Source organism: Mus caroli, unplaced genomic scaffold (genome assembly GCF_978045245.1).
Source record: "Mus caroli unplaced genomic scaffold, Mus_caroli_1 scaffold_5, whole genome shotgun sequence".
Classification (NCBI taxonomy): domain Eukaryota; kingdom Metazoa; phylum Chordata; class Mammalia; order Rodentia; family Muridae; genus Mus; species Mus caroli.
Window position 1 is genome coordinate 150,819,724 of NW_028227260.1, and position 26,412 is coordinate 150,846,135.

A 26,412-nucleotide genomic window follows, 5' to 3' on the forward strand; every position below is an offset into this window, starting at 1 on the left:
GATGCCCCAGAATTGGAGTTCAGACAGTTGTGAGCTGCCAAGTGGGCACTGAGAACTGAATCCCGGTTCTCTGGAAGAGCAGCCAGTGCTCTTAACTGCTGAGCCACCTCTCCAGCCCTGTGTGAGCTTTCTGAATGCTGGGATCACAGGCAGGAACCACCAGAGTCAGCAGAACATGTTCTCAAAAGAAAGGAAGGTGCTCCTTACTACTATTCCCTGTTCCCTTCCTCCTTCCCTGTTCCCTTCCTCCTTCCCTGTTCCCTTCCTCCTTCCCTGTTCCCTTCCTCCTTCCCTGTTCCCTTCCTCCTTCCCTGTTCCCTTCCTCCTTCCCTGTTCCCTTCCTCCTTCCCTGTTCCCTTCCTCCTTCCCTGTTCCCTTCCTCCTTCCTTCCACTACGATGTAAATATGAAAGTGAAACAGAGCCGGGCGTGGTGGTGCACGCCTTTAATCCCAGCACTCGGGAGGCAGAGGCAGGTGGATTTCTGAGTTCGAGGCCAGCCTGGTCTACAAAGTGAGCTCCAGGACAGCCAGGGCTATACAGAGAAACCCTGTCTCGAAAAACCAAAAAAAAAAAAAAAAAAAGAAAGTGAAAACAGTTTCAACAACTGTTCCTGGAAGCAAAACACAGGTCTGTGTCAAAGGCTGTAAAATAGCAAGAAGCGAGGTCCCTGGGGATTGGATATCCATAATTCAGAACAGATGTGGAGGCTCAAGCCTATAGTAGCAGCTCTTAGGAGACAGGATGACTGCCATGAGTTTGAGGCTAGCTTGGGTTACACATGAGTACCAGGCCAGCCAGGAACACATAACAGACAACTGTCTCAAACAAAATAAACAAAAGGAAAAAAAAAAAAAGAATCCACCATCATTGCTATCATTAATCCCTGAACAGCCTACTTGGTCCATCCTCCTCTCACTTTTGACTTCATTTCCTTTAGCCAAGGTCTCTCACTAAATCTGTCGCTCACAGTTTTTGGATAATCTGGCTAGCCTCCAAGCCCCAACTACCCTGGCATCACCTTGCCACCCTCCCAGCATGGGACTTATGGGCATACTTCTCCCATGGTGCTGGATTCTGAACTCAGGTCTTCATGCTTGCTCTTGTTACTAAGTGCTCTTGCCCACTGAACCATCTCGCCAACTGTGTCCCACCCCCACCCCCTGTGCGCCTTGATACAAGTCTCCTATGTAGCCCAGACTGGTCTCGATCTTCCTATGTAGATAGGATTGCCACGCACACTCCGGTGAAGTCTGCTTGGCAGGCCGAGAGGCCTGGAAGCGCTCACGAGGCAAAGAGTTTCACGGAAACTCACCTCCAGGAGTTTTGGCGTTCTCATTAACCCATATACTAATACGCTATTCCCGAGTTAGTCTGGTGTATGAACCCACATGCTCTCTTTTAGTATTATCTTATTATAAGTGCCTTTTAAGATTGAATTCTGACATAGCTAAGCCTTCGCCAGTGTTCCAACGTCCTAGAATGTCCTTGAGCTGACCATGGGCTTGGAATTCAATGTTGCCTATTCAGTGACATTCAGAATTGCCTCTGGTATTACACTATCACTTAGAATAAAAGCCAAGTCGCTCACATATACAGGAATTTACAATGGTTTAGGAAGTAGATCAGATCGGGCTGTGGTTTTAAGGTAATGCATTATTCATGAGATGGTTAGCTAGAGCGGAACTCCCTAATTAGAGCCATGACTTGGGTGTGAAAGCCCTTGCCCTAGGAGTGTAAAGACCTCACACCTGGCTTCTAAGACTATAGCTGACCTTAGATAGGGCTGACTTTGTCTCAGTTATTTTATTGCCCAGTTCCTGCCAGTCTTTGTGTTACATTCCTCTGTTTTGTGTAAGAGTCATTAAGCAGGGCTGGAGAGATGGCTCAGCGGTTAAGAGCACTGCCTGCTCTTCCAGAGGTTCTGAGTTCAAATCCCAGCAACCACATGGTGGCTCACAACCATCCGTAATGAGATCCAATGCCCTCTTCTGGTGTGTGAAGATGAAGACAGCGGCAGTGTACTTACATAAAACAAAAAAAATAAATCTTAAAAAAAAAAAAAGAGTCATTAAGCATCCGATAACCTCATTTGTACCTTGCTGATGTGTCACCTAACTTCCCTATTTTCTTCTGTATAAAAAGTCTGATGCTCAATTTGACAAATTACATTCAGATTCTACACAACCTTTTGTGTTGAGTCTGTCTGTCATTCATTCCCGACTCTTTGCCCACCTGCCCCAGAGACTAGTTCCACACAGACAAAGGGACCCAGAGGGTCTGCGGCATAGGGTGACTTTGAACTTCTGATCTTCCTTATTTTGTTATGTGTGTGTGATCCTAAGAACTAAGATCACAACATAAATATCACAGAGCCTGGTTTATGCAGTGCTTTGGACTAAGCACAGGGCTTTGTGATATTATACAAGTACTCTGTTAACTAAGCTGTATCACCAGCACTAAACCTTTGTGTGTGTGTGTGACAGACAGACAGACAGGGTCTTACTATGTAGCCATTTCTGTCCTGGAATTCACTACATAGACCAAGCTAGCCTCGAACTCAGAGATCTGCCTCTCAAGTGCGGGCATTTAAAGGCTCGTGCTGCTATGTCTAGCCCCAAATTTCTTTCTTAATCCAGTATTATTCTAGTTTCTCCAGGCTAAGCATCCTTCATCCTAAAATCTAAAACGTTTTTTGTTTCTTTCAGACAAGGTCTTACTATGTAGCCTTGGATGGCCTAGTATTCACTATGCAACCAATACTGGCCTACAGCATATGGGAATCCTCCTGCCTCAGCTACCTGAGTGCTAGGGTTATAGGCATACTCCAGTATATCTGGCTTAAAATCTGATTTTTTTTTTTTTGAGTCTGCACATAAAGCCACATATGGGAATTCCACACCTGACCACCAATGCACACCTTTGATCTCAGCAGTCAGGTGGTAGAGACAGGTGGATTTCTGTGAGTTCAAGACCAGCCTGGTCTACAGAGCAAATACTAGGACAGCTAAGATTGCAGAGAGCTCTACTTCATCTCAAAAAAGGCAGGAGCACTAAAAATATTTTATAAAATTACCTTCATGCTATATGTATAAGGTATGTTTAGATTTAGGTTTCATCCCCAAGATATCTCAGTAAGTATATGCAAATATTCCAAATGAGACAAAATCAGAAGCAAGCATAAGCGTCACATATGAGAGACATTCAATTTGTACATTACGGTACCAGAATGGAAACCCTGATTAACTGAAGAAGCTCAGTTTTGCAGAAGTAAAATTACCCATGTCAGGACAGGTAGGGGTACTAGGATGTTAAGAAGCCAGCCAGGAATTCAGGTCTCCCTGACTCCAAAGTCTTCTCACCATTCCTCAAAAGCAAGTCACTGCACTAGTACTAGTAAACTACACGACGGGTCAGTCACTGCACTAGTACTAGTAAACTACATGACAAGTCAGAAAAACCTTCACCTGGAGCTGCGAGTTGAGGTCATCTTTCTGTCCCATAAGCTCTTCATATTCAGCCTGACGATGCTGTAACTCAGATGCCAATTCACTGGTCTGTTCCCGAAGCATATTCAGTTCTTGTGTCTTTGCTGTCTGGATCTGGAGAACATGGTAATGGTGGGCAAAAGGAATTGCAGGGGGCCCTAAGGCCCAGGAACCCCCGGACCTCCCAGTTCCGGGGAGACAGAGAGAGAAGTATAAAGGAAGGAAGAAAGACAACGTTTAAAATGGAAAAGCAGGAAGAGGAGTGAAAGATTCGTGCAATAAATACTGTGAAGTGATAAAAGAAAGCCATGTAACATGTGGATAAAACCACAGACATAGAGGTACCAGAAAGCAGGCAAGGACAGATGAGTATCAGTTCCACTTATATGAAGTTAGAGAACAGGCAAATGAATTCATATTATTAAAGGTCAGAATCCTGGTTACTTCCAGGGATATGCTAACTGGGAGAGTAAGGAAGGGAATCTTCCAACATACTGAAAAATACTCTGTATCTTGTTCTGGAAGGGAGCTACCCAGAATTATAAAGGAACACATTGGACTTACTGAGTGTACACTTACGATAATTACATTTCATGCACTTTATCATAAAGAAACTTGAATGCCAGAAAAGCAGGAGTAGATGGAGAAGAAGGCTAGAAGCCAACAGAAAGGAGGAACAAAAACAGAGGCCACAGGAGAGTCAAGGGTCCAGATCACCCTGGCCAGACATGGACCAAAAGCGAGAGAGACAAAAGAAACAGGGAGAGATCCTCGAGGGACCCCAGGTATCCTGTACCTGCTCCAGAGCAGCCAAGCTAGTCCTCAAGGCACTGTTCTCAGCCAAGAGCCCTTCCACTTGTTCCTGCGCATCTGCACTCTGGCTGGACACCTGGCCCCACCCCCACGACAGGTGAGAGCAAGTCCAGAACAGAGGGACAGGAAAGAAAGGAGACAGACACACAGACGCACAGACCAGGACTAGGAAGAGCAGGATCCCCTGGGCTATGCTTGCCTGTAAGATACCAAGGCAGCCTGCTCACCACCCTCAACCCCAACTCCCAGGCCCACCAAGTACAACATACCTGATCTTGTAGGGCCCGCAATGCTGCTGCATGCTCCAGACGTTCCCCCTGCCGCTGATCTCTTAACTCTGCCAAACTCTGTGGGAACAGGGATGTCAGGTAACCCCATTCCAGATCTCGTCCTTCTCTGGGTGGACACAGATACACAGACTCCCTCTGGGACCACCTAAAAGCATGTTCTTGGCATCTGTGAATCTTGGACTAGCTGTCAGAGAGGATTTCATGTTTACCCAGACTCCAAGCGATAGATATATCACTTACACATAGAGCTCTCAAACGCATTCCCTCCCTCTTTCTCAGCCTTTGAGCATCTCAGACACACCTAAGTTCCTAAACCTAAGTTCTGAGGGGCTCATACTCATCCAGATTCCAGCTTGGGAACACTAGGAGTTTCAGACTGTAACTTTACCCATCTCCAGAACCTAACGACCAGGAGTTGTTGATATACGTAATTAACCTCAATGTCCCAAGCTCAGGAGCCTCAGTTCACACAGACACCTAGCCTCAGATCCTAGAGATCTCAAACTCACAACCTCACTTTCCAGATCTTGAAGAAGCCCTCAGACTGACCCATCTCCACTAACGTTCTGGTTTCCTATTGCTGGGAATCTTTAGACCCAGATCATCAACAGCTCCTGAGGTTTTTATCCAAAATTGGTCCTTGCTCTCACATTGCAATTTTCTAGGGTCCCTGCACCATATTCTCCATTCTGAGAAACCTCAGACTTGTCTCCTCTTAGGTAAAACCCAGAGGCTACCCAAGGACCTCAAGACCACCCAACTCACATGAGCAACTCACTTCCTAAACATCATAGAACCAGACCTTGAAGCTCTCAACTGTACTTTGCCTCCAGCCCCAACTGCCCTATACTGGAAGTCCACTGTCTACCCAACCCTCATGTCTTTGACCCCTAATGAAACAGGGTCTCATTATGTGTCTCTGGCTAGCCTCAAACTCATAGAGATTCACCTGCCTCTGCCTCCTAAGCTCTGGGACCAAAGGCATGCACCATACTGCCCAGCTGATATCACAGCTTTTAAAGGTTTCAGCATCACCAGACCCTCCCTCCCTCTCTTCCTTCCTCTCTCTTTTTTTTTTTGTTTGTTTGTTTTTTTTTTCGAGACAGGGTTTCTCTGTGTAGCCCTGGCTGTCCTGGAACTCACTTTGCAGACCAGGCTGGCCTCGAACTCAGAAATCCGCCTGCCTCTGCCTCCCGAGTGCTGGGATTAAAGGCGTGCGCCATCACGCCCGTCACCCTAATTCCTGATCCTAGACCCCCATCGAGAGTTCTGACTCACACAACTTGTGGTATACAACCAGAGTCCCTAGACTCCCACTTCAGGAATCTCTGATTCATGTAATCTCTTATCCCAACTTCCTAAGGCTCTTGAGTTTCTATTTTTCTAGCTCCTAGAGAGCTTACTCCTACTTCTCGGGTTGCTATATCTCTAATTCTCAGACAACCCAATCAGTCTCTAAAGACCTCATTCCTCCACCCCCCTGGTTCTCCACTTAGGGGATCTTGGGAACCAGCCCCATCACCTGATTGGCAGCCTCAAGTTCCTGCTGTAGTTTTTGGGTGCGAGCCAACTGGGCTTTCAGATCAGCTTCCTTCCGCTGTTGCAATTCTTCAATTTTGTTTCTAGGGGTGATGAGGATAGGGGATGGGATACATTAGGTTAGGCATGGCTAGAAGCCCACTCTTCCATCTCTACTCCTGTGGTCTTTGGTTAGTTTGCCTGGGCATGGTCCCTGTTTTTCTGCTACTGACAACCCCAGTAGTTACCTGCTGTCATTAAACAGTGTCTCCTTCTCTGTCTGCAGACGGCAAAAACTGGGCACAGAAAAACAAGACATAGATATGTCATTCCCACAAGCCACCCTCCCCCACAGGCCCCTAAAAACCCTGCAAAGGAAAAAGATACCTTTCTTGTTTCTTTTTCAGTTTCTCAGAGAGCTGAGGGAGAAAGAGGAAGGAGTACAGAAAATAAAAACAGTAAGAATAATGACAAAATAAAATAAACAATAACATTTATAGATACTTCATACTGAGTTTTTCCTACAAGTCGGGTTTTAGTTATTCTTGCAGAATTCTCAGGACATCCTTGAGTACTGAAAACTACTGATTTTACAAGTGGATAAACTGAGTCTCAGAAGGGGTAAGCAATTTGAAGGCTCAGCTGTCAGCAGCAGCAGCAGCCACATCATCTCCAACTACCTCCCTTGGATTCCAAAGGCTCCCAAAGCAGTGCCAATGGTCACATCACAGAATGGCTAGGCTGGCAGGCCTGGAAAGTAGGATCCTGATTGGTTGTCTCAGCACTGGGTCCCCCAGGTTCTAAAGGCATTCTTATATGGATGAATTGGCAAAGCTTTGAGGCAACAGAAGGGATGGGGCCTGCCATGCACAAGGTAGAATGAGACCACGTTAGCTTATTCCACAATGAAAGGAACTCTGAGACTTGTGAGCCTCTGCTTCACACATGATCAAACTGAAGCTCTGAGGAGGCACAACACTCCTCTGCTGTCATGAGAAAGCCAGGCGGCGGCAAACCCCACCTTAGCAAGTTCCTCCTGTAGTCTGGAGGTTTCAGCTTGCTTTGAGCTCTGCGGGTGGTAGGGGGGAAGATAAGGGATGGAGTTGTTATCAGCAAGGATGGAGGAAGGCCTCTAATTTTGCCTGTCCTGCCCCCCTTTAGCCCATGAGATGGTGATGTCACAGACATCTCCATAGGCCCACAGGTGGGAGGTAAGGCAACTGCTGTCTCCCAGCATCCCAGTCCCAAGAGACCCAGATTTACCTCTAAGCCTTGTAGCTGCTCCCAGAGCAATTTTTTTTCTTCTCGCTCCATTTCCCATTTCAGCTCCACTTCTGCCAATGGCATGGGAGCCAGGGGAGTGGGGAGTACATCTCCTGGGGGATCCCCTTGGCCCTCACCAACAGCAGAGGGCCTCACAGCCTCTTTCCCATAGCGTTCCTGCAGTGCTGTTGAGTAGAACAAGAATGTTTGATGAATGACATTGTCTCTGAAGTCCCTTGCCACATCTCAAATATAGGGAGAACGATTTATCCTTCTCTATCCTTAGGCTGCACAGGACCCTGTCCCAGAGGAAGCCTCATTCAGGCCTGTCACAAATAATTCTTAAGACCCACCAACTTCAAAAATCCTATCTACCATGTTTCATACCATATTTACGTATAGAACCTAATTCCTACTCATATTGGACCTGGCCTCATTCCTGATCATGGAACCATCACCCACTACCACATAAGCCTTAGCTACTCACCAAAGGCCATGTGTCAGGGCCTTCTCACACTCTCCCAAGCTGCCTCTCTGCCTTCATCCCAGACCCAATTTACAATCTGGCCTCAGAATCTCCCTAGTGTCCTAGTTCTTCTAAGTCAGCACCTGCATCTCCTTTTCAACATTCATTCTGCTGTTCTCTAACATTTGCTGTGTACCAGACACGGAAGTAAGGCAGAATGAAATTGCTTAATTGCTCCATCTTCCTGGCATAGACACTCTGGTGTACTGTACAGATGAGCATTAGACCCAGAAAGGTAAAATGCCCCCTTGAAATTCAAAATCATACATTAGTTCAGGTAAGGCCAAGTCTCCCTCTGAAATTTCTTCTTTCTCCCATAAGAGGACTATACCCATCCTGGCTCCGCTCAAGGCCTGAAGTCTCTACATTCCTGGAAGGTGTCCATGCACCTGCCATGTTCTTCTGCAAGGCTGTGTTCTCTGCCTGCAGCCTCAGCAGCTCCCCGTCCACATGTGCTCCAGCTGCTCCAGGAACGCCTTCCTTGAGTTGTCGGTTTTCCAGCTCCAGCTGCTCCAGCTGGCTGCAGAGCTGAGCAGGGGAATAGACATGATGGAGACAGCAAATCAGAACAATATCCACCAACACACAAATAGCATTTGCCCCCTCAGTGTAGAATTCATTAAATTCCCACAAGAACCCAATAATGTGCTTGCCCTCACACTTTGTGGATAAAGACACTGATACATGGTGATATTAAACAATTTCCAACTGACACATCTTTTAAGTAACAAAGTCAAAAGAGAGAGAGAGAGAGAGAGAATACTGAAAACCTCCTTCCCTTTGTCGACTCCCAACCTCTCATCAGAAGCAAAGATCTCAGGCTGCTATGGACACTATTACCACCATGGACAGCCTCACTGGCACACCTATATACCCTTCATCTGTGGGAAAATATCCCAGATCCGTGGATCTAAGCTCCCTCTCGGCACAGGCATCACAGACAGCTTGCAAGCCATTTCCAGAGTAATATCTTACAGTTCTTATAGTTCTGGTCTTTAGCTTTGAAGAGGCACACTATGAAAATGAAATACAGCAGGCATGCAATCCAACCTCCTGGTTAAAACTGAAGCTCACTAAGGCCCACAAGGAAAAAATATTGCCTCGGATAAAACATTTCTTTCACCCATTTTTTTCACCTGATTGGCTTCTATACATTCTTCACCGCTATGTCATCTTTAACATAGGATTAGCCAACACACACACACACAAATCCAGTATTTTACCACAGCATTCTCTGTTCACTCCTTTCTGACCGGATATCAATCACAATTAAATTTTATTTATTGATGTGTTTTATATATTTTTAAAGATTTATTTATTTATTTTATGCATATAAGTACACCACCATTGCTCTCTTCAGATGCACCAAAGAGGGCTCCAGACCCCATTACAGATGGTTGTGAGCCACCATGTGGTTGCTGGGACTTGAACTCAGGACCTCTGGAAGAGCAGTTGGTGCTTTTAACCACTGAGCCATCTCTCCAGCCCCGTGTTTTATTTTTGTTTTACTTTATTTTATGTGTCTGTGTACGGGGTTTGCTTTTTTTTTTTTTTTTTTGGTCAAGACAGAATCTCACCATATAGCCCTGGCTTATGTTTGAACTTAAAATCTTCTTACCTCAGTCTTCAAAATGCTGGGATTAAAGGCACGCACCATCACCATGCCTGGCTAAATTTTGTTTTGTAGCATGGAATCACAAAACAGAGCCTAAAACTAGATTGCTTATGGCTGGAGATATAGCTCAGCAGGTAAGAGCACTGGCTGCTCTTCCAGAGGTCCTGAGTTCAATTCTTAGCAACTACATGGTGGCTCACAACCATCTGTACAACTACAGTGTACTCATATACATAAAATAAATAAATAAATCCTTAAAAAGAAAGAACTAAATGAATAATGTAGAACAATTCAAATAGGGATAGAAGAAATAGCATTAGTAAACTATCACTATTATTATTTCTTTCCATCCCACCCATAAAATATAAGTGTTCTGGCCCATTTGTTGTCAACTGCACCTAAGCTAGGGTTATCTGGGAAGAGAAAACCTTGTCAGAGAAAACCTTATATCTACTTGGCATGTAATTGAGTCTATTAGACATTTTCTTCATTTTTAAAAAAGATTTATTTATTTAATTTATATAAGTCTACTGTCTTCAGACACACTCCAGAAGAGGGCATTGGATCCCATTACAGATGGTTTACAGATGGTTGTGAGCCACCATGTAGTTGCTGGGAGTTGAACTTAGGACTTCTGAAAGAGCAGTCAGTGCTCTTACCCGCTGAGTCATCTCTCTAGTCTGACATTTTCCTGATTAATGATTGATACGGGAGGGCTCAGCCCACTGTGAGTGCTGCCATCCCTGGGCTGATGGACAAGGGTGGAATAAACAAGTGAGCTGAGTGATCCACAGAGAATAAGCTAATAAGCCGGGCTCCTCCATGATCTGTGCTTCAGTTCCCACCTCTAGTTCTTGCCTTGGCTTCCCTAAAAGGATGGACTGTGAGTTGTCAGCCAAATAAACTCTTTCCTCCCTTTTTGTTTTAGGTCACTGTTTTATTACAACAATTGAAAGTAAACTAACAGTAAGTTACCCAAGAGTTAGGACCATTCTGTGCAGCTCACAACTTTATCCCAGAACACAGGATATAAAGCAGGTCCCTTTATCTGTCAATGGAACAACTGAGCTGATGAAATATCTTGGCAGGCAGGCTCTAGCATCAGGCCTTCTGGTAAGTACCATTGGGGCCTGAGAGGAGTAGGGAGGGGATTATAAAGGAACCCAGAGTGATGCAGAAAATCCTTGGCAGTAGTTTATGAGAGCACCAGAAAGCTCCAGGGACTGAGGAGAGAGCTTCATACCAGAAGGGATTAATTAAAGAAACAGTGGGCTCAAATCTAGAGGTCAGAATAACTTCTGTTAAATAGTGGAGTGGATCAATAGAGAAAAATCCAGGTAAGGAGATCAGAAAGCTGCAGAAGTAGATGAGAGATGGTTGAGCTGAGGCAGATCAAAACCACGGAATGAATACAAACATGACCCATACTCTTCCACTGAGTGACAGTCCACATTCCCTAATATAAGACTCCTCCCTCTCATCTACTTTCTTTTGTTCTCCCCACCTACTATATAAGTACGGAATGGGATGAAGATGTGGCACAGTGATAGAACGCATGTTTAGCATGCAGGATTCCTGGGTTGGACCTTCATCACCATAAACAAGTCAAGACATAGTTTAGAGGGAAAATGAACTAACGAGATATTGTCATTAGTGAACACTTCCATAGCTGGTCTTATGTAGGAGGCTTTTAGTGACTTACATATGTTTGAATTCTCACAAAAGTCCGGGAAGGCAGGTGCTTCTAGCATTACCATTTCCATTTTAGACATTTGAGAATCAAGAAACAGGAGGCTCAGTGACACGTTTAAAGTTTGAGTTATTAAACTCTACAGCCAAGATCCTCATCTGGGCCTTCTGGCTCCAGAGTCCCTGCTTAGAATTACTGACCATTAAATGGTCTCTCCTGGCATTGTAAATGCTTAAAGATTGTTTTCTGTTGTATTTTGTTTTGAGATTCTTTTTAAATATTTGCCTCTGTTCTTTGATTTGCCATGTAGCCCAGCGGCCTGGAACTCACTATGTAGGTGAGGATGACCTTAAACTTCTAAGTCTTGTGCCTCTAAAGCCCAAGTGCTAAGGTAATAGGTATGAGCTTGTGCAGTGCTAGGGATCAAAACCAGGGTTGCATTCGTACGACTCAGGCACTCCAGCAATTAAGCCATATTCCAAGCCCTTTTATGGCTTCTGTGGTTATTTTTGACCATTTCTTATTGTATACACGCATCTCAATCACAGTGCTCTTGTTCTGTGTTTAAAGGCAGTATATTCCCATCAGGCGAAGTCTTGGAAATAACATTCTTTTTTTTTTTTCTTACAGTATAATTTTCCTTAAAACCCACTGAAAACTCACAAACTGATCAACCATACATACAGAAGACTACTAGGAAAAAAAAAAAAACACACAGGACTTCCAACTGCCCAAAAGGTTTAGAAATAGCCAAGATATTAAAATCAGTAAGGAGATAGAGTTAGCCAATCCAGGATTAATTACCTGGAAGAAGTGGAACCCCAGATTCATGGCAGATGAAGGAAAGAAAAAGAAAATGGAAGCAGTTCAAATACTTTTCCATCCATGTTAAACAATTAGAACTTTCCTTAAAGCTCTAGAATACACTGGGGCTCCATAGCACCAGCCAAAAACTATACAAATGGAGACTTGAACTAAATAAAAGGAGTGACTTAGGAACCAAATAAACTCAGGGCTCAGAGGATCTAATTTCATGAACATGTTTGGCCCCACCTGTCAATTTACTGCCCCCAGCAACAGACTAAGGCCTGTTTCAGCACCATGGACAGTGTTCAGCGCCAGCCCCTGTCCACCACTGAGCTTTCAGCCTAGGTAGTTCCTGCCCAGGCATACACAGATGCACCGTTCCCATTTCCCCCCCTCAGCTATCCCGGGCACCAGCACCTTGCTGAACTCGGCCATAAGTGTACTGTTCTGCAAACGGAAGTCCTCCTCCTGGCTGTGCAGCTTTGCCTGCAGCATCTCATTTTCACTCAGCAGTACCTCCACTTCCTGCAGTGGCAGACACGGGCCAGGACTCCAACAGGGGTGGAAAAGATGGGGAGGTAGGTAAAGAAGGAGAGAGAAGGAAATAATGGCATTGGGTAGGAAGCATATAGGTAGAAAGAATGTGGCGATATATAGGAACAGAGACATAGGGAAGGGGGGGCAAAAGAGACACGAGGAAGTACAGAGAAGGAACAAGAAGGGAGATATAGGCAAGGGAATGAGGGAAAAGAGAAATAATGATGGAGAGATATGGAAGGGGAGAAAAGCGCAAGATGAGAGGTTGATCAGGAAAGAGAAAAGGCAAGAAGACAGGAACAGAGAGGTATCAACAGGGGAAGAATACAGTAGAAAGCAAAGAAAGAAGGGAGATAGAGGAGTGGGAGAAAGAGAAACGAGAAGTCAGACAGAGGGGGAAAAACAAGGAAAGAGACAGAAACAGGTAGGGAAGAGACAAAAGGAAAGTTGAAGAGAAGAAGCAGAGAGGGAAACAGGAAGGCAGACACAGATTCAGCGAGGATAAAGGAAAAGATGCAAAGATGCGAAGAGTGGAAGACAAACACAGGGAACAAAGAGAGACAGAGAAACACACAGCAGTGAGGAAGTTGCAGATACACAGGTGTACATATAAAGGCCAGTACAATGCCACCAAACAGAAATATCCCCACTGTGACAGTCTTGTACACATATTCATCCCACCAAAGACCCCCTTACCTGAGCTTTCTTGCTCTTGCTTAGTGCCTAAAAGGAAGGGTGGAAGAGAGCTAAAGTGAACAGCAATGGACCCCCCTGTGGGATATGGAGACTACTGCAGCAGGTGTTAAGTGAGGGCAATGGCGGGTTGTGGGGTGGAAATATGTTTAAACACAGAACTTGCATAACAACTGGAAGCCCACAGAAATAACAGAAGAAATGAGGGAAGTACAGTTGGGGATGCTGCTGCCTTGGCGCCACAGCACTCAAAGTCTCCCTTTCTTTTATGCTCTTGAGGGCTTGAGGAGAGGGCTGAACTGTGTCTCGGAATGTAACCCTTTATATACTGGATCTCCAAGCTAGGAAATTGTGGCTTCATCACTCCATCTGTTCAAGCACATCAATGCGCTTCCCTCGCATGCAACATAACAACTTCTACCCTTTTGCTTGGCAGCCAAGGATCATGTCAGGCTTTGCAAAGAAATCAACGCCCTATCAAAAACTCCCATTTTCTAACTGCTGGATTTTCCTGAATTCTGCATTCATTCACCCAAATGAGTATTTTAAAAATATATTTATTCATTATTAATGTGAGTGTCTGTGCACAGGAGTACACATGTCACCACTTACACATGGAGATCAGAGGACAATTTCATGGAGTCAGTTCACTTTCCACCTTTTTTTAATGGTTATTTTTGTGTGTATGGGTGCATGAAGTACTTTTGGAGACCAGAAGAGGGCATCATATCCCCTGGAACTAGAGTTACAGCCTATTTGTGAGCTGCCGTGTGGATGCTGAGGATGGAACTCTGAAAGAGCAGCCAGTGCTCTTAACCAATGAGCTCCAGCCCATTCTCATCCAACAAGTATTTATTCAGCATATACTATATGCAGCATCGTACTACATATGAACACAGAGCAATGAAGAAGGATAAAAATAAGGATCTAGCCTCTCTTTAGAAGCCATGCTAGGCTCTATTCTACCTTATCTTGAAAGGATCCGAAAGGTGGGTTTGGTCTCATGTTACCAACAGGACCAGGACAAGTGGATGGGGTAGGAGCAAAAAGAAGCAGTGTACGTGGAAGACAGGAGGCAGACTCAAGGCAGATTTACTGATAGACCTGACTAATTCAAAGTTAATGAATGAAGCCACGTGCGGCATACATGCCTATAGATCCAGGTACTCAAGAGGTTGAGGAAGGAAGCCAAGTTGAGGCCAGGAATTGGGGACCAGCCCGAGAAACACAGCTAGATGCCCTTTTCAAGACAAAGTTAATGAATGAGGGCTGCAGATGGAGCACAGGAGTAGAGGCAGCTTAGAGCTAGGTGTGGTGTCTTACTCCTGTAATCCCAGAACTTGGGAGTTGGAGACAGAAGGGTGAGGAATAGAGGATCAGGAATTCAAGGCCATCTTCAGCTACATATAAGCACAAGGCCAGCCTAAGCTTCAAGAGATTCTGTCTTGTACACAACAAAAAGAACCCTTTTTAGCCTTTTGGCTAAGATCAAATGTGGAGAGCTTGCCTAACATGCATGAGATCCTAGGCTTGATCTGTAGCACCGCAAAAAAAAAAATAAAATAAAATAAAATAAAAACAAATAAGCAATTGATATTAGAATAAATTAAAATAAATCAATAAATTAGGCAAAGCCAGGCATGTCAGCGCACATTTATAATCCCAGCACTTGGGAAGCTGAGGCAGGACAATCAAGAGTTCAAGGCCAGTCTGGGCTACATAGCAAGATCCTGTCTCAAAAGAAACATACACAGAAATTAGGCAAGATTAGGTTAAAATTAGCCAACTGAAGAGACTTCTGTGAACAACAAAAAAAAAACTTCGAATGACTATAAGAAAGCAGCATGTGACATTAGGTCTGCTTCAGTGTGGGTGTTCACTGGGAATGAGTCAGATGGATAGGGGTGAAGCAAGTGGTGGGTGGATGGGGTAGGCGGAGGGAGGTACCTTTTGAGCTTTACTGAACTCCTTATCCAGGTAGGCGACCTTCTGTCGAAGACTGGAAAGTTCTGGTGCGGGGAAAGCAGGGAATCTCAGCCTCAGGCGGTAACAAGGAACTGAAGGGTCATCTTATCAGGCCTCTAAAGGAAAACCTTTGCCTCGATTCCCCCCAAAACCACCCCATCTATTGACACTCTCTTGGCTCACCAACACCATTCTTCCGAAGTTCATCCGAAAGCTGGTAGTTATTTGTCCGGAGCTCCAGGAGCTGAGTCTTTGGAAGGAGCCAAGAAACAAAAATATTTATCAGGAAAGCATTCCTACCCCCACAGGAGGCAACCAAGCCCCTAAGCCCTAAAGACTGGACTGGTATCACCTAAGCACTTCCTCAGCTGCTCCTTAAGATCTTTGGATACTGTATTCTTAAATGGGCAGCCAAGCCCTGAGCCCCAGCTCCACCTTGTCCAGCCCCATTTAGAACCACAGCCAGCCTCACCCCATCATTTCCCCACTGATCCATTCACCACCTAGACCACTGAAGGGTATTGGAATAGTTAGGCTGCTGTTCATATGAGTTCCTGTGACTATACACGCAGATGAAATCATCTTGGCTGACCTCCTTACACCTTGAACACTGTCCTGCCTAGACCCAGGAGGCCCCTTTGGCGGGGGACGGGGGGCTTCTAAATTCCTTCCCAAGGAAAGAAAATCTGGTCTTTCTCCTTCCCAACTTCCATGAGTCAAGGGATGTTGCTCAAGGTCCTGTGGAACTGCCAAGGAATAGAGGTCAGTGTTCCCTTAAGTATAGAATGAAGAGGAAGTGCAGCACAGGCCACTTCACACAGTACATGTATATCCACCAGTCTTGGAGAGCCCTAAATCTGATTCTTCCCAGAACCACCCACTGTCCACTACCCCTGGTTTTATGTCCCTCTCAAAGTACCAGCTCCACCTTTCTTAGCACACTGGTTTGCTCCAGATCAGATCAAAAGGCTTGGCTACTATAGGATCTTTCTTGTTCTGTTCTCCTCAGGACCCCAATAGCATCTCTCCTAATCTTTGGCCAACTGGAATACCTTTCTACTCACCTTGAAGTCCCTCTCCAAAAGCCCAATAGTATCTCCTTACACATGGCTCAAATAGGATAAACCTTCCTTGCTCAAGTATCTATCTATCCACTTTTTACAAGATGTCTTCAATGGGGGTGACATTATATCTGTCCTTCAGGATCTCTCAAATGCCCTTGGGTGGGCCAGTTGAACTAGTCTTATTCAGAATCTTCTGCAATTTCCAGTGGTCTTCCCCATTTATGCTCCAATGAGCTCACTCTTACATCTTCAGTGTTCCTCAAGCAGACTAACTAGCTCCCAGGTCAATCGAATATTTCTGCTCCCTCAAGCGTTCTGCCCCCAACCTATATATAGGACTCTAAGGTTTTCCCATTTCAGTCTTTCCCACTAAGGCTCCCTCATTAAGTGTCCATTCATTGTGCAGTGCTTCTATTCCCTCTCGAGATGCCTGGAAAAGGATCAACAGGTCAGAGGACCAGGTCAGACTACTCCCCCAAACCCAGTGATGTCCCCTTCCCTGAACTCCCAAAGTATCAGTTTATAAATATCCTCCGGCCCTTCCTCTAATCTGAGTTAATGGTATTACCTACTCAGAATTCTCATCACCCCGGGTCTAAAGGAATCACCCCAATCCATGCAATTATACCAACCCCTCCTCTTAGGATCTTCTACCATCAATGGCATAACAACTCTAGGGAAGAGATCCATGGTCTTTCCCTACTCCCCTGGCCTAGTAGTATTGGTATCTCCCACAAACTTTCCACCTCCCACTAGTTCATGGTCTTGTCCTGTCAAATAACCAGCGCCCCCCCCCCCCCATGACGCAAATGCCTGCTTCTTTTCTCTCCCGACCAAATAATTTCTCCTCAGAATCTCCATCCTTTAAAGTCTAACATCATCACCACTTAATGGTATGCCCTACACATAGACCCAAAGGTCTCATCCCGATTCCGGACTGAGAAAGGTATCACCTAAAAGACGGTCTACACTCCCTTTGTAAAGCTAAAGGAATCCAACCTTCAAAACCCACATAGAATCTTCGAAATCACTAAGATCGCCACTCAGAGCCTCGGTTTCCCTTCTCCAGACCACCCCCTTATACTTAAGACCCATCCCAACCAAATCTTCAGAACCGGTGGCTCGTCTTGTCTCTACCCCGCCCCCAGTCTACTAGACCGGTGGTCTTCCCCACATCCAGCGGCACCTGCATCCGTTGAAACTCCTCTTCAGACAGAGCTTGCGCCATGTTCCTCCCCCCATCCCCCGCAAGCTTTGTGCGCAGCCGCAGCTTCTGCGGCCTGTCAGTGCTAAGGTCGGAGCGAACCACTGACCAGTAATTGGAGGGGAAGAAACCTAATTCAAATGTTCAGCATTTTAGAGACGGAAAGAAGAGAATGATGCTCAAAGGTCAGACAAATTTTACTTTGATTTTTATGAAATTGTAAATTGTCTCTTATGGCTTTTGAGCATTTATAGATTACTCATTGCTATTCGACATTATGGTATCCCTGTATCATGGGTGGACTCTTCGGGAGGGAAGTAATCCTCTGACGGAAAATTACCCTTCCGCGACGCTCCTTTAAAGAGAAAGTGACTTAATAATCAAGGAAGTGAAAGCGGAAGCTTCCTCGGGTCTTGTTCCGGCCCTCCTACGGGTGACCCCAAAAGGGAATCCCGCCTCACGTAAAGTCCTTGACCACCCACCCCTCATTTTTAAAGAAAAGGTCTGACAATGATTTTTATTAACACAGTGCCTTTATCTCATGTTAGGGAAAAGATCTAGTCATTGAGAAAGCTAAAAATTCACGAGGAGAACAGTAGCGAATAAAACAAACCCAGAAAAGTCCATTAAAAATAAAAACAAAAAATAGCTCCATGGAAAAGAGTCTGGTAGCACACTCAAGGTTCTGGATGTGGTCCCCAATGCCGAAACAAAAACATCAGAAAGAAGTATTTAAAAGCGCTCTAACCATCACCGATCTGAAAGCAAGTGATGCTCAGTGTATTCTCATAGAAATGAAATTATTTCCCTGCTATGGCAAATATATTCAAGCAGGGCCTTTGTAAATTGAAAGATTTTTTTGATATAGGCTATCTCTCAATATAAATGCAGTCATTTAAACGATACCATTCTTTGACTTTTCAGACAACTATGTCGTCACAATTCGGGGAGAACACTTCCATCACTCCTTAAAGGTTCTTTCAATCCACCCCTCCTCCTACAGCCAGAGCAACATTGTTTCTTTTGGTGCTATAGTGCATTTGTCTATTGTAAAATGTGATTCAATGTATTCCTTGTATTTCCATTTCTTTTTCGCTTTTGGCTGTTGCAATTCATCCAAGTTGTGTTATCAGATTTTTTTTTCTTTTGTCAGTGAATAGATTTTTTGTTTGTTTGTTTTGTTTTTCGAGACAGGGTTTCTCTGTATAGTCCTAAAGTTGGAGTTTATTAAGAAACAGTTCTTTTTTTTTTTCCTTCCAAGACAGGGTTTCTCTGTGTAGCCCTGGATGTCCTGGAACTCACTCTGTAGACCAGGCTGGCCTTGAACTCAGAAATCCACCTGCTTCTGCCTCCCAAGTGCTGGAATTAAAGGCATGAGCCACCACTGCCCGGCTAAGAAACAGTTTTTATTTGGGTATGGTGGCACACACCTTTAGTGGTCCAGCCAGAGCTCTGTGAAAGAAAGAAAGAAAGAAAGAAAGAAAGAAAGAAAGAAAGAAAGAGAGAGAGAGAGAGAGAGAGAGAGAGAGAGAGAGAGAGAGAGAGAGAAAGAGAAAGAGAAGGAAGGAAGGAAGGAAGGAAGGAAGAAAGAAAGAAAGAAAGAAAGAAAGAAAGAAAGAAAGAAAGAAAGAGAGAGAGAGAGAGAGAAAGAAAGAAAGAAAGAGTGCTTAAACATAGATCTAAGCACAAACACATAAACAGAGAGAGACAGCAAGACAGAGGAATGGCTAGGGAAGGGACAGTCCTCACCCACGGACATGGGTACAGGCTTCTCAAGGGAAGTTAGTGGGGGGTTCCTGTTGTCATTGTTTGCTTGTTTTTAGTAGTGATGAAAATCAAACCCTTGGATGTGTGCATGCCAAATAGGCACTCTGCACTGAGCTACACACTCAGACATACACATACACACACAAACACACAGCCATCCCATGCTACAGAGTGTGATCCTGTCTCAAAACAAACAAATTAAAATAAATAACACATGGCCTTCTTTACATTGTTTGTCCATTCTCTGCATTGGCTTCAAGTTTCAAGAGTTTCTTCTATATTCTAGGTGTTGAAGCTTTACTGCAATATCATTTATATTTTTTTCTCTCAGCTTGTATATAAGTCAGAGTTCTCTAGAGTAACAACTTATAGAATGAATTCCCCCTCTCTCCTCTCCCTCCCTGTCCTCTCTCTCCCTCTTCCCCCACCTCTCTCTCCCTCTCTCTTCGTGTGTGTGTGTGTGTGTGTGTGTGTGTGTGTATTTTTTATTTTATTAGAATGACTCGGGCTCATCCAACAGTGGCTGGCTGTGAACAGAAAGTCTTAAGAATCCAGGAATCCAGTAGTTGCTCAGTCCACAAAGAAGTGGGTTCCTAATGCCAGTGAAGGAACGATCTTGCTAGGGAAGGAGCAAGCAGATAGAGAGCTAGCTAGCCTTCTTCTTCTTCCATGTGGGTGTGGCCCAAATTAGAGATGGATCTTCCCACCTCAAAGGATCTAGATTAAAAGTAAGTCTTTGCATTGCAAATGATTTATTTATTTTTTTAAAAATCACTCAAGTGTGCCCAGTCATTTGGGTTTTAGTTAATTCCAGATGTAGTCAAGTCGACAACCAAGAACAGCCAGTGCAGCTTGCCATTCATCTTTCATCTACATTTATCATAGTAGACACACACACATACACACACAATGGGATATATATCATATATGTCAACACATGTATATACATATCTGTAATTATGTCTGTATGTGTCTGTATGTACTTCAAACAAACATGAATTAATAGTGATATTCTAGTCCCACATACTTGATTTATTATAGACTTCCCTTCCTCCTTATTTTTTTACTCCAACAGTGAGAACTTACCGCCAACTTTCACCATCCATTTAACTGTTCACTGCTACTATACATATATAGCAATAAAACTCGTAGGGCTAGAGAGATGGCTCAGTGGGCTGCTCTTCCAGAAGACCTGGGTTCATTTCTCAGCACCCACATGGAGGCTCATAACTACCTGTAACTCCAGGCAGGTCCAGGGGGTCCAGTGCCTTCTTCTGGTTTCTCTGTACACCTGCACATATACCCAAATCCATACACACAATTAAACATAAATAATAAAAACAAACTGTGGAAGCACCTGTGTCCTCGGGAAATAGTGGCATTTAACAGTTAAGTGCTCTTGGACAGTTGCTTTTGGCTTTGATCTTGAAGTTTCCACATCAGTTTCTTCTGTTGTTATTTTTGCTTGTATGTTTTTCCCAAAGCCCTGGCTGTCCTGGAACTCATTACATAAATAAGGCTGGACTAAAACTCACAGAAAACATACTACTTCTGCCTCCCACGGGCTGGAGTCAGAGGCATGCACCATCACACCCAGCATCCACATGACTCGAACCAGCTCATCTTTCCACTTCACCACCCCACTTAGTGAGGTCTTTTGTTGTTATTGTTGTTGTTGTTTTTCGAGACAGGGTTTCTCTGTGTAGCCTGGCTGCCCTGGAACTCACTCTGTAGACCAGGCTGGCCTTGAACTCAGAAATCCGCCTGCCTCTGCCTCCCAAGTGCTGGAGATTAAAGGTGTGTGCCACCACTGCCCAGCATTTTTTTTAAGATTTATATTTATTTGTTGTTTGTTTGTTTGGTTGGTTGGTTGGTTGGTTTGGTTTTTTTAGAGACAGGGTTTCTCTGTATAGCCCTGGCTGTCCTGGAACTCACTCTGTAGACCAGGCTGGCCTTGAACTCAGAAATCCGGCTGCCTCTGTCTCCCAAGTGCTGGGATTAAAGGTGTGTTCCACCACTGCCCAGCCTCATTCTATTCTTGGTTCTAATTTTATTACATCTTTCTAGCAAAAGAACTATCTCTAAAAACTTTCTTCCTATGATCATTTTAATCAAATCAGGAACTTCTAAAATTCATCTAAACAGCATTAATACTTGAAAGTTCATCTTTATGTTGATCTGCAGGAAATCTGCTCAATAGGATGGGCTGATGCTCAGGAATTATTATATTCATTTAATAATGAGAGGAAAGGCATATCAGCTGCAAGAATCAATCTTGAGATGAAATCTCTTTGGGACTTGCCTCATAGAGCTCACCCATCACAGGTCATGCAAAAACACGCTGGGCCACCTCCAAGAAGGCCACTTGCTAGTCTTAGTCTTTCTTTTTTTTTTTTTTTTTTTTTTGGTTTTTCGAGGCAGGGTTTCTCTGTGTAGCCTTGGCTGTCCTGGAACTCACTCTGTAGACCAGGCTGGCCTCGAACTCAGAAATCCGCCTGCCTCTGCCTCCTGAGTGCTGGGATTAAAGGCGTGCGCCACCACGCCCGGCCTTAGTCTTTCTTGAGTGGCTCCTGACATTAGTTTTTTGGGATTCCATTGAATACTGAAGAACAGCTGAGATATCAAGCCTCGTGTGTGTGTGTGTGTGTGTGTGTTCTATAAGTTCTGTTACTTCTGTTACTCTAGAGAACTCTGACTAATACAAATTTTGGTACTAGAAATGACTATAAAGCAACAGAAGTATAAGAATATCTGGAATAGGCTTTCCCATTTACCAACACCTATAGCTACCTAAGCCTCTCCAGTCACTCCCTCTTCTGGGAGCTTGGAGAATACTGAAAGCCTGTGGTGTGAACAATTTTACGTACTTAGGAGACAAATGCATCTGCTTATCCTGATTCACCAGCTGTGAGAGGCAACAGATTTGGTGTCTTTGTATAGAAATATTTTTGACAATTTGTGGAAAAATAAAGAAAATGATGTTGCTGGTCAGTTGCTCCTTGCATCTTTGGATAAACTGACAAAGGATACGAATGCGCTCCATGAGAAAATTAAGCAACTTCTAGAATCTCAGAATATGGTGAAGGACAACAGTGAACTCAGTGACAGAACTGGCCAGCTCCAGATGTGCACAGTCTAGAGTTTTCTAAATGTACCCTAGAAGAGACTCTTCTCTCCAGCAGCCACCGAGCTCAAGTTGTGGAAAATCAAACTGAAGCCCTCATTATAAGGTTGGCTGAATTACAGTGAAAATTCAAGACCCAGCCCCAGAGGGTGTCTGCGGTTAGAGCAAGGACAATAATTGGTAAAGAATGGTAGCCCGGGGCGGTGGTGGCTCACGCCTTTAATCCCAGCACTCGGGAGGCAGAGGCAGGCCGATTTCTGAGTTCGAGGCCAGCCTGGTCTACAGAGTGAGTTCCAGGACAGCCAGGGCTACACAGAGAAACCCTGTCTCGAAAAACAAAAACAAACAAACAAACAAAAACAAACAAACAAACAAAAAAGAAAATGATTCCATAAGATTAGGTTGTAGATAGAGTTGTAAGGCGTTTTCTTAATTAGTGATTTATGGGAGAGGGCCCATCCCATTGTGGGTGGTGCCATTCCTGGGCTGGTGGTCCTGGGTTCTATAAGAAAGCAGGCTGAAGGAAGGAAGGAAGGAAGGAAGGAAGGAAGGAAGGAAGGAAGGAAGGAAAAGAAAGAAGGAAGAAAGGAAGAAAGCAGGCTGAGCAAGTCATGAAGAACAAGCCAGTAAGCAGCATTGTTCCATGGCCTCTGCATCAGCTCCTGCCTCCAGGCTCCTGCCCTGCTTAAGTTCCTATCCTGACTTCCTTTAACGATGGACAAAGTATCAGCCAAATAAGCACATTCCTCCCCAAGTTGTTTCTGATCACGATGCTTCATCACAGCAATAGAAACTCTAAGACAAATGGGATCCGGTAACTTGGATAGGGCTGTTGGTTGGATAGTATTGAAGCTGAGAACTTTGAGTCCTCAGATCCTGAAGGGTTTTTCTCACCTGAGGAAATAATCTCTCCATCCTCAGCAGAAGATGTACTTATACCCCATGCCATGAAATATTGACCTTTCACCTCCATTAATTCTCCATTGTCTGCTAAACCAGCAGTGACTTTCCCTGAAGGAGATGCCAGGCAAGACAATACTGAAGTCCCTCAGGACTCACCAACAGTTGCCTCTAGACCTATAACCAGACTAAAGGTTCAGCAGGCTCCTAGAGGGGGAGGTAGAAAGTGTAGTCTGTGAGGAGGTGCACTACACTTCACTTCACTACACTACACTTCACTACACGACACCACACTAAAGGGCTTCATGAGATTGCTAATTCATTCAAGTAGAAGTCTGGGGAATATGTGTGAGAATAGATTTATTTGTCTGTTTATTTTTTGTTTGTTTGTTTATCTTTTTTTCAAGACAGGGTTTCTCTGTGTAGCCCTGGCTCTCTTGGAACTCACTCTGTAGACTAGGCTGGCCTCAGATGTAAAGATCGGATTGCTTCTGTCTCTCAAATGCTGGGATCAAAGGCACATGCTACCACCACCCTGCATGGGAATGGATTTTAAGGGTGTGGGATAATTATAAAAGGAACATAAATAGGTCAGGCTGAGTTTATTGATATGGGCCCACTGAGTGAGGTTTTAGAGTTTTTGTTTGTTTTGGTTCTGGTTTGGTTTGTTTTTTTTGGTTTTTTTTTTGTTTGTTTTGTTTTGTTTTTTTGAGACAAGGTTTCTCTGTATAGCCCTGGCTGTCCTGGAACTCACTCTGTAGACCAGGCTGGCCTCGAACTCAGAAATCTGCCTGCCTCTGCCTCCCGAGTGCTGGGATTAAAGGCGTGTGCCACCACTGCCCTGTAAGGTTTTAGTTTTAATGTGAAAACTCACAGAGTTAAAAGTTGGTGTGAGGGGCTGGAGAGATGGCTCAGGGGTTAAGAGCACTGACTGCTCTTCCAGAGGTCCTGAGTTCAATTCCCAGCAGCAACCACATGGTGGCTCACAACCATCTGTAATGGGATACGATGTCCTCTTCTGGTGTGTCAGACACACCAGAAGACAGTATATAAATAAATATTTTCTTTAAACAGAGTTTGTGTGAATGGTTAGCTGAAGCATTTGTCAAAAGCTGGCCTACTGAGCCGAGTAGTGGTGGTGCAGGCCTTTAATCCTAGCACTTGAAGGCAGGGGTAGGCAGATCTCTGTAAGTTCCAGGCCACCCCCGTGTATAGAGTAAGTTCTAGGACAGCCAGAGCTACATGGATTAACCCTGTCTCAAAAACCAAAACAATAACAAGTAGAAGCAATTCCATCTACTGAGAAGGAGTTGGGGATGCCTGGAAGCACTGGGTTTAGTGTTGAGGAAATTGCATTACTCTATGTGAAACCTAGCCCTCCACAATGGGAAAGCCCAGATGATGTGCCCTTCACTAACCCTGTATGACACAAAATGGTGAGATGGGTATCGCACATTTGAAGACACATCCCTTTTCCTTGTGTCAGACATTGGGGTTGGAGACGCTGCTGCTCAGTTAGATGAATTAAATGCCATGGGTTTAATTTGCCCTTGAAATAGTAGGAGCCAGGTGGCAGCATTGAATTGCCAAAGGCAAGGTGAGTTTAGTTATCACTATGGGCAAAACAATGTTCATGGTGGCCTAACCTGTAATAGTCACCACAGGCAAAGTGTATTTTATGGTGGCATGACTCATATAGACCTTTGGTACTGGCTAATCAATTATGCTACGAAATAGATTAGAAGCCTATTGCATTTTTGTTTGATTTGTGTAAGTGGAAAGAGTCTCAAACAAATGAACTTGGATCCCGGCAAAAGGGAATATTGGCCTGTGAACCAATTTCCAGGTGTGAGCCAGTTTACAGATGCAGATCCCCTTGAATGAAGGGATAGCCAAGTTCCTCAGAGGAAGGACTTTAATAAAATACCAAGGAGTTTTACGGTTAGCTTTTCCCCAGTCCCTCCCCAGAGGGACCTACAGCCTTTTACAGGGGTGACTGTACACTGGGGGAAAGGACACAATCCGACTTTCCAGAGTGTGTTACATACTGGTTCTAAATTGATGAGCATTCTAGGAGACCCCAAGAAACACTGTAGCCACTGGGCAGTGGTGGCACAAGCCTTTAATCCCAGCACTTGGGAAGCAGAGGCAGGCGGATTTCTGAGTTCAAGGCCAGCTTGGTCTACAAACTGAGTTCCAGGACAGCCAGGGCTATACAGGGCTATACAGAGAAGCCCTGTCTCAAAAAACAAACAAACAAACAAACAAACAAACAAAAAAACCAAAAAAATTAAAATATAATAAGCAGCTTCTAAACGCTGACACCATTGCATACACTAGCAAGATTTTGCTGAAAGGACCCAAATATAGCTGTCTCTTGTGAGACGATGCCGGGGCCTAGCAAACACAGGAGCGGATGCTCACAGTCAGCTATTGGATGTATCACAGGGCTCCCAATGGAGAAGCTAGAGAAAGTACCCAAGGAGCTAAAGGGATCTGCAACCCTATAGTTGGAACAACAGGATGTACTAACCAGAACCCCGGAGCTCTTGTCTCTAGCTGCATATGTATCGAAAGATGGTCTAGTCGGCCATCAATGGAAAGAGCGGCCCATTGGACTTGCAAACTTTATATGCCCCAATATAGGGGAATGCCAGGGCCAAAAGAATGGGAATGGGTGGGTAGGGAAGTGGGGGGCGCTATGGGGGACTTTTGGGATAACATTGGAAATGTAATTGAGGAAAATATGTAATAAAAATATTAAAAATTTTAAAAAAATTAAAATATAAAAAAACAAAAAACAGGGCTGGTGAGATGGCTCAGTGGGTAAGAGCACCCGACTGCTCTTCCAAAGGTCCAGAGTTCAAATCCCAGCAACCACATGGTGGCTAACAACCATCCGTAACAAGATCTGGTGCCCTCTTCTGGAGTGTCTGAAGACAGCTACAGTGTACTTACATATAATAAATAAATAAATCTTAAAAAAAAACAAAAACAAAAAAAAAACAAAAAAACAAAAATAAAGAAAGTAGGGGCTTCTGGAGGTCAGGTGATGAATGGACTTTTGGCTGAAGTCTGATTCACAGTAGGTCCAGTGGGTTCCTGAACTCATCCTGTGGCTATTTCCCCCTTTCAAGAATGTATAATAGG

General features: G+C 44.4%; 1 protein-coding gene across 7 annotated transcripts in view; it reads right to left on the bottom strand.

Moving 5' to 3' along the window:
* The window catches only part of Gripap1 (GRIP1 associated protein 1), a 30,970-nt gene extending 13,410 nt beyond the window's left edge, over window positions 1-17,560 (bottom strand). For 3 of the 7 annotated variants that reach the window (XM_085838292.1, XM_021153127.3, XM_021153125.3), the window contains exons 1-13: window positions 17,454-17,560; window positions 15,387-15,453; window positions 15,186-15,247; window positions 13,242-13,268; window positions 12,426-12,533; window positions 8,286-8,424; window positions 7,371-7,555; window positions 7,129-7,176; window positions 6,495-6,526; window positions 6,356-6,403; window positions 6,112-6,211; window positions 4,569-4,646; window positions 3,466-3,600 (exon numbers count right to left, since the gene is read on the bottom strand). In XM_085838292.1, coding sequence (XP_085694418.1) covers window positions 3,466-3,600; window positions 4,569-4,646; window positions 6,112-6,211; window positions 6,356-6,403; window positions 6,495-6,526; window positions 7,129-7,176; window positions 7,371-7,555; window positions 8,286-8,424; window positions 12,426-12,533; window positions 13,242-13,268; window positions 15,186-15,247; window positions 15,387-15,453; window positions 17,454-17,495 — 1,071 coding nt within the window. In that variant the 5' untranslated portion in view covers window positions 17,496-17,560. Of the gene's footprint in view, window positions 1-3,465; window positions 3,601-4,282; window positions 4,376-4,568; window positions 4,647-6,111; window positions 6,212-6,355; window positions 6,404-6,494; window positions 6,527-7,128; window positions 7,177-7,370; window positions 7,556-8,285; window positions 8,425-12,425; window positions 12,534-13,241; window positions 13,269-15,185; window positions 15,248-15,386; window positions 15,454-17,266; window positions 17,378-17,453 lie in introns of those variants that run through there. The other 4 variants (XM_021153126.3, XM_085838291.1, XM_029473421.2 and 1 more) reach the window with 4 other exon arrangements.
* Between the last annotated feature and the right edge of the window lie 8,852 nt (window positions 17,561-26,412).